Source organism: Malaclemys terrapin, chromosome 8 (genome assembly GCF_027887155.1).
Source record: "Malaclemys terrapin pileata isolate rMalTer1 chromosome 8, rMalTer1.hap1, whole genome shotgun sequence".
Lineage (NCBI taxonomy): Eukaryota > Metazoa > Chordata > Testudines > Emydidae > Malaclemys > Malaclemys terrapin.
Genome location: NC_071512.1, coordinates 100812245 through 100819786, shown reverse-complemented (window position 1 = coordinate 100819786; position 7542 = coordinate 100812245). Strand labels below are relative to the sequence as shown.

The 7542-nt window shown below is 36.1% G+C and overlaps 1 protein-coding gene across 1 annotated transcript; it reads left to right on the top strand.

Annotated features, from left to right (window-relative positions):
- CDKN2C (cyclin dependent kinase inhibitor 2C) lies at nt 1-5704 on the top strand. Its single transcript, XM_054036694.1, has 2 exons — nt 1-440; nt 3823-5704. The coding sequence occupies exons 1-2, from the start codon at nt 312-314 to the stop codon at nt 4201-4203; spliced, it is 510 nt and encodes a 169-aa protein (XP_053892669.1). The 5' UTR covers nt 1-311; the 3' UTR covers nt 4204-5704.
- The last annotated feature ends 1838 nt before the right edge of the window (nt 5705-7542 follow it).

The following is a 7542-nucleotide window of genomic DNA, read 5'->3' as shown; positions in this document are numbered from 1 at the left end:
ATGTTATATGTAACACATATAAGATATTACATATTAATATATTTCCCCTTTAAAATGGCCAAAGTCCATAATGTGAGTTACTCTACGTGTAGAAGCAAAGAAATATTCTTTCAAGTGGAGCTGCAGTTTTGCTGAATAATCACGTGTGAATTTAGGGGCGGGCTCTTGGCAAGCAGTTTTTTACGAGTATTTACTACAAGGTCTACTCCAGAAGATTAACCATCCCAGTCCTTCTGTCAGTCTCCGATGTCATGCCTGGTTAAAAAAAACCCCAAACTCGCCTTTTTTTCGATCGTCAGTCACCCTAAAGAATGGCCGAGCCTTTGGGGAACGAGTTGGCGTCCGCAGCTGCAAGGGGGGACCTAGTGCAACTTACTAATTTGTTGCAAACGAATGTAAACGTCAATGCCCAAAATGGATTTGGGAGGACTGCGCTGCAGGTTGGTATCCAGAGAGAGAGAAAATATTTCATCACTGCTACCTACGTGACCCGGGTTGCTGAAAGACAACGTTCTAAATAGGCTGGTGTAACAAAATTTCTGTATTTTTTTAACCTAGTTGGTTGCCATATTTTATAACTTTAGTGGCTCTAACTCCCTAAAATGACGTACTTGAAATACAACTGGCCAAAAACCATTATTTTAAACGGGGATCATCCCCAATATCAAATAGACTGTGAGTTTAATCCAATTTGATTATTGGGGGAAGGGGAAGGAAGGCAAAGAAAAGGTTGGCGAGATGAAAAGAAACCATCCTAGCTGAGCACTGTTTCATAGATTTGTAAACACCTACGTATTATTATTTGAGGTTTTGTGTTGTTTTTAAAAAACATACGGTAGAAAAATACATGAATGTTCTCGATTATTTGTTCTGGAGTGGATGGTACTTTTCCTTTATACGGTGTTTGTGACGAATGACCTTTCTGCATTTGGACACATGCTGCACAGGCACTGAGTACCTTTTAGATGTACATTAACAGTTAGACGAATGAGTTAGAGTTAGTCTGAATCACTTGCCTATCCATTCATAATTAAGGCTGAATAAAAATAGTATTTTCAGACCGGACACTAGTGGATGAACTCAAGATTTCATTTCGGAGGCTATATGATTGTATGTCCTAATTTACAGTATTTAGATTTAGAGGCAGTAGTTGGAACTGATCCAACCGCTAAATATTGGAATTGGTTAATTTTTTTTCCTCTTAGGACCATCATAATGATGGTGAAAATGTTAGAATACAGACGAAAACGTGAAACTGGCAATTTGTAACTAGGGTGAAATTCTGTGGCTATTTATACTGTACACTGTGTAGGGAAATGTGAAACTAGAGTCATAGTTTTGTTTTTCTAAGTTCACACTTTTAAAAACATGTCTTTGTTTTAAAATACGAACTACTGTTCAGTTCTGAAATGTTCTTTTCAGGCACTGTGTTGTTTGCGACTGAAATCCAGGCACTTACTGGGTCTTTGGCTTAAAATCAAAATGCAGGATCTGGAAAAGAGGAAATTCTTGTCTGAACACAATAATCATTCTTATTTTTCTGTTTCAGTTAAACTCAAGAACTATACGATTATCATTGCACTATTATTATTATTATCACATAAGTAGGGGATTGTGTGACACTGCAGGCACCTTATAAGAGAATGAAATAACTTGTATCGAAACCTCACACAAACTAAGTTCTGTAGGAAATCAGGAAACGTTTAGCCAATTTTTTTATCCTTAAAATTAGGCTGAAAAATTCAGTTGCGCTGCAGTAAATATAGGGCTTTAAAAAAATAACAATCACCGGACTTACCTTAAGAAATATTTTACACTGGTATACTACCCAGCTATCTTAAACATAAGCATTCATCTGATAATATCCATTTTTATTGCAGCTTAATCATCACCGATTTAATGAACCATAACTCCAGTCAAAACAGAGTTGTCTGTCTACTTATTTTCAGTCCGCATAAACCTGAAACATGCTGTGGGTAGTTGACAGAGATCAAGAATATTGTCAATCAACATTTTCCAATATTGTTCACTCGGTAATGAACCGGATGAAAGTGAAATTATATTCTCCTATGCAATTATGCTAATGTAAACAACTACTTATAAATATTTTCCTCTGCACTTTTTCTTTTTGATGATGAGTACTCATGCAGGCCTCAGATATTGAGTTTTCAGTATGACCTCCTTCAGGTTTGTTCCACAGGTTTCTCTTACCCCACCCCCCTCAACGTCCCCCACCCCCAAATTACAATATCACTGATATTTGAAGCCACAATTGTATCCTAAATCCGACTAGCATTACCTTTTATATCACACTGAAGTTTTAGGGTGCGCAAGGAATCGAGGATGGGCTCCCCAAAAGAATAACAGATACGTCCAGGATTTACCAAACAATAAGAAAAAAGGGGGGAAAAGAGGACCATGCCCTCAATTATTTTCCAGAGGTATAGCCGTACCTCTTACAATCTCTATCCAGAATTGAAAGGGACGGCAGGTAATGTAAAGGAAACATTCAGTTATCTCTTATCACAGATAACCTTTCCCCAATCCCAACTCTATCCTATCCTATAATAATATGTATTTTACATGTGCCTTTTTCACAAAGCCTAATACACATTTATTTTTCAATAACGGCAGATTTTCAACAAATGCCGTGTAGAATTTGTAATTTGTGGTGACTAGTGTAACTGTAACCCTTGTTTATGCTAGTAAAAGAAAGCTTCTTTGCAAGATTTTCAAGATATCGGTTGAAAATTTCTAAAGAAGTAAAGAAGGTATTTTTCCCTTATCTGATGTTGATAATAAATTTGTCTCCTGCTAGAGTAGTTGAATACTTGGTCTTGAAAAAACATAGACTGTAACATGGGAAATTATAAACGATCTATCTTGTTTCATTCTTTTAAAGGCTGAAGGGACAGAAGTTCTGGCGAACTTTGGGGTCAGGCCAAGCCACTCAAACGCCTAATCAGAGATGTCCCTGTGCTCAGTTATAATAGGTTAATGATGTGATCAAACAAGGTTAAAGAAATAAAGTTTTACTTAACAAAAAGAATCATTAGGAACACTGATCGCTCTTCTGAAGACGGTTATTTTAAACAACATACATTGACAGATTGCTTATACAGAAATTCTGAAGCTCTGAGATAAAAATGTTTGTTTTACAAGAACTTATGTGAACTTTAAGTCATCGCTCTTAAGTTCTCCATTTTGGGCAGCACACAATGAAGCACAGATCTTGCAGAAAACGTTGAAGGATTATTTTCTTTATATAGAGAACTACGGGACATTTATACGGTCAGACTGACATTTAATGACAAGAAACAGACAATTTAAACACTTATTGGAGAGTTTATCCTACATTTTGTGTTACTGAAAGCATAAATATCAGTCTCAGAAAGTCATCCGTCTTATACTTAACGAGTTTAAAGAAGTTAATGAAAGTTTCTCAATATTTATGATAAGTAAAACCGAATTATATGTAGATTTTAGCAATGAAAAAGTTGAGATAGAAGGCAACATTATAAAAAAGCATGATAACCTCAATATTCCACACTAGCTCATTTTGATATTAATCTCCTGTGAGATAGAAAGATATTTCTCACCGAAAGAATAAAATTCTTCGTAAACTTATTGTGGCTAGTGTAGAAATTGGAAAGTTAAGTTTACCCTCACATCAATTTTCTATCGGGGTCCCGCTGCATAGGTAAAATAGATCTCTAACAGTGACAAAGCTCAAATATAAAAATGAAGATTCTAAAACAAGTGAGTGAAACAAGCAGTTCTAATATTATTTGGAGTATTATAACTCTTATTTTTCCTCTTTAGGTCATGAAACTTGGGAATCCTGAAATTGCCAGGCAGTTGCTAATTACAGGTGCTAATCCTGATCTGAAAGACAGTACAGGGTTCGCTGTAATTCATGATGCAGCCAGAGCGGGTTTCCTGGACACGCTGCAGACTTTACTGGAGTTTAACGCTGATGTTAACATTGAGGATAATGAGGGAAACCTGCCATTGCACTTGGCAGCTAAAGAAGGCCACCTCCCAGTAGTGGAATTCCTTATTAAGCGCACAGAAAGCAAGGTGGGACATCAGAACAAGAAGGGAGAGACTGCCTACGACTTGGCTAAACTGTACAAGAGGAACGATGTAGTTAAACTAATGGAAGGCAGCACTTTAAGTGCAGAAGCTACAGACATGAATTAAATCAAACACGGACAGCTTCTTATTTGGACATTAAAGCTTATAGTCCTTGTTTTTAATAACATTTATTACAAATTTCTTCTTCTTTTTTTAAATAAGTAGTGCAAGTCTGGTGAAACTGCAAAGGTGTAGATTTTGTGCAAATGAATATATTTAAAAATCACACCAATAGCATTTTCCTGCACCTGCCATCCGCACAATGCTAGAAGAGACACAAATGGACATATGTTGATCGCTTTTGCTTAGTTCCTGCAGTGTATAATTTTACACTTTCTTCGTTTGTTTTAGGTCACTAATACTAAAAAAGATAGATGCTAAAATGCTTTATGTTTCTGACATTTACGTTTTTAAAATGTTTTACTGTGATATTTTTTCTTAAGATCATGCCTAGCAATTTGAAGCATTGCTTCTGACAAAACAGGATATTAAGGGGTGTAGCCCGTGGTTCAGGCAAAGCTTGGATTTAAAGGACGTTTGGCCTGTAAAGACAGCAGGACGGGGCCCTACAAGTGTTAGGAAATAGCTGCATTTGGACACTAATAAGAGCTTGTAGAACTAGGTAATTTGCTTTCTAAATTGAGATTATACTTTTGTTTTTCACTGTATTTAATCTTTCACAAATCTGCTTCTGAAATTGATGAACAGAAACAATGTAAGTGGCTTTTTTGTTTGCCAGAGGTTAAAACAGCTAAGCTTGGTTGTTCGTGTTTTCTGTGCACTGAACAATGCACTTTCCTAGTTTCAAAACAAGCAGCAGACAACTGTTGTCAGAGGAAAGGGTATAATAAGGCTGTGATACCAACAGAGAGAGCCTAGTTTTCTGGTCATTCCACAATCGAAGAGAAGGTAGACGCTATTTAAGAAATATTTGCTTTCCACCAACTTTTTATTTTAATTAACCATTTTACTATAGCTGCATCTCACAAAACGTGGATATTTGAATACAATGGAATTTAGAGGGTATCACGTTTGCTTTTAATAACATTATATTATCGCTTGCACGTGAAACGCAATACAAGCCTGAATATTCGAATTGGCAATACGGTTGGTAGTATTTCGGGGACCCACAGTCACTTACCATTTGATGCTGCGCGGTGCTGAGCGCCTTCTGTTTCTATGAATGCAATGGGCGCTGACGATGCTCAGCACCTTGTGGGACTGAATTTATTGTCAACATTTGATACCATGTTCTAGGTGTTAGTTGTTTGGCAGATCAGCAGTTTGAAGTGCTTTATTTGTAATATTCTAAACATTTTGACTGCATTAAAGAGATGGAATCAAATCATTGTAAAATAAACACATTTACAAATATCAACAACATAGCATCGAAAGGGGGAATATACTTTAGTTACGATTATTTTAACTTTTCAGCAAAGGTTTTACCCCCCAAATCAATAACCATTGTTTGGAAAAAAATTTTTTTTTCAGAAACTGTTTATCACATGTTTAGTATACACTCGCCGTCACATTGCTGTGTTCTTGATTAAAAACCTCTCTGACAGACGGAGCTGTGTGCATTTATTTTCAATGTTATAATTTTTGTTCATAAATAATCTGTAAATCAATCCCCTAAATAGGACGGAGCATGTGGTGCACGTTATATGAAAGAATCTACACGATAAATTACACGAAGATTAGTAAAAGAAACATATTTTGAGTTATTAAAACCTTGGAGTGCAATTCACAATCCGATAGGGTTACATGGCCACAAACAAACCCCTGCTGGTCCTCACAAAATGGCCTTGTCACTTTGCCACTCAGCCTAAAACATTGCGTGATGTCCTCATTCTTTTCCCATCTTTACAACTAGTCATTCACATTATTCATCGTTACACTATACAGCTGAGTCTCCACTATGTTTTCTCACTTTCTCCCCCACACCCACAGGGAAACATTCTCTAAATCTAAAGGCAAAGTTCATCTGTGGAGCTGTCTTGCTTCTATGTCATCTGCTATATCTCCCTCCGGAGCTCTACAGACATCCAGTTTTAATTTAAACCGATCCGGTCTAATTAGTTCCTTACTAAAAACAGCCTCGGCTCCAAATCTAATGTCCCTGGGTTCAAAAATAGTAGTATTCATTGCAAGGAATATGGCTGAGTTACAACGGACTTCAGACCCCTTTTTATAGATGGAGGGTGTTTTCTAATGAGACAAGCTCTAGCTAGCAATGTGTATAAATAAAATACAAAAGCACTCCCCTGATTTAACATTCATTTTGTTTACTCTGACATTTCAATTGTAAACAGTTCTTTATTTCTCAGAAACAAGATTGAAAATTAAACTTCTCATTCTGATACTTCTAAAATACTATTGTTTTCCTTTTTTTTACATCACGAAGTTTACAATAACTACAAAACGACTACTGGAAGGTAAAGACACATTTTTGCTACCTTAGTGGCACCCTATACACTCTAGTTGGAGATAGCATCTGACTTGGAGAAAGGGGGTTGTCAGTTTATCTTTTCTAAAAAACTCTAAAGTTTACTGAGCATAGACAAAAAAAAGGGCTGTACATTAATAAGGATCCTCATATTGAGAAAACATTGCTAATGTAATGTGGTTTCAGAAATGACTTGTGGTTCCCTACCAGTAGTCTACCAACAAAAACTACTGTTAAAAATTTCCACGTTTGTGAATGTATCAGTTTAATATTTGCTAAGAGATCCAAAATAGGGTAGTGTACAAATTAGAACGAAATAATATTGAGATAGTTTATTGGGTCCTGCTGATAGAAGCAGAGATTAATATAGCATTTGCGGAATGGGGAATAAACAACGTAGCACTGAGAAGAGCACACAAATAGTAACACATTCAGCAAGCACAGACTAAATATAATGAAAAGAGCACAAAATAGAGAACTATACAGGGATAAACAAAGAACAGGCAATGTACAAATACAAATTTGGGGGGCTGAGCCTATCCAAAGGGATTACACTGCTTTTAGCAAGGTTGCTAGATTTGGCCTTTGTTTTGCAATTGACTTCAGGACAATGACAGTGACTGCTGAATTCCATTTGAGCCAGGACACATTTTAAAGTATTGTTGTATGGAACCAATATAATTAAAACTATTTTAGCATCTTTGTAATAGAATGAAATAACCAGTTTTATGTCCTGAGATTAACAGAGAATGAACTGTCCAATACTAATGCAGATAAAGAAACCCATTATGTGATTATGCTGGAAAGGTATAGAATCAATTCTTAGCATTCGGCATATTAAAATGAATTCAGCATCTCTATTAATATAGTAAATGACTGCGTATTTAACTAAATGAATGAAATTTCTTCCTGTGGTAATCTGTGCAACTAGAGGAATAAAATAAATTCAGGAAAGGAAT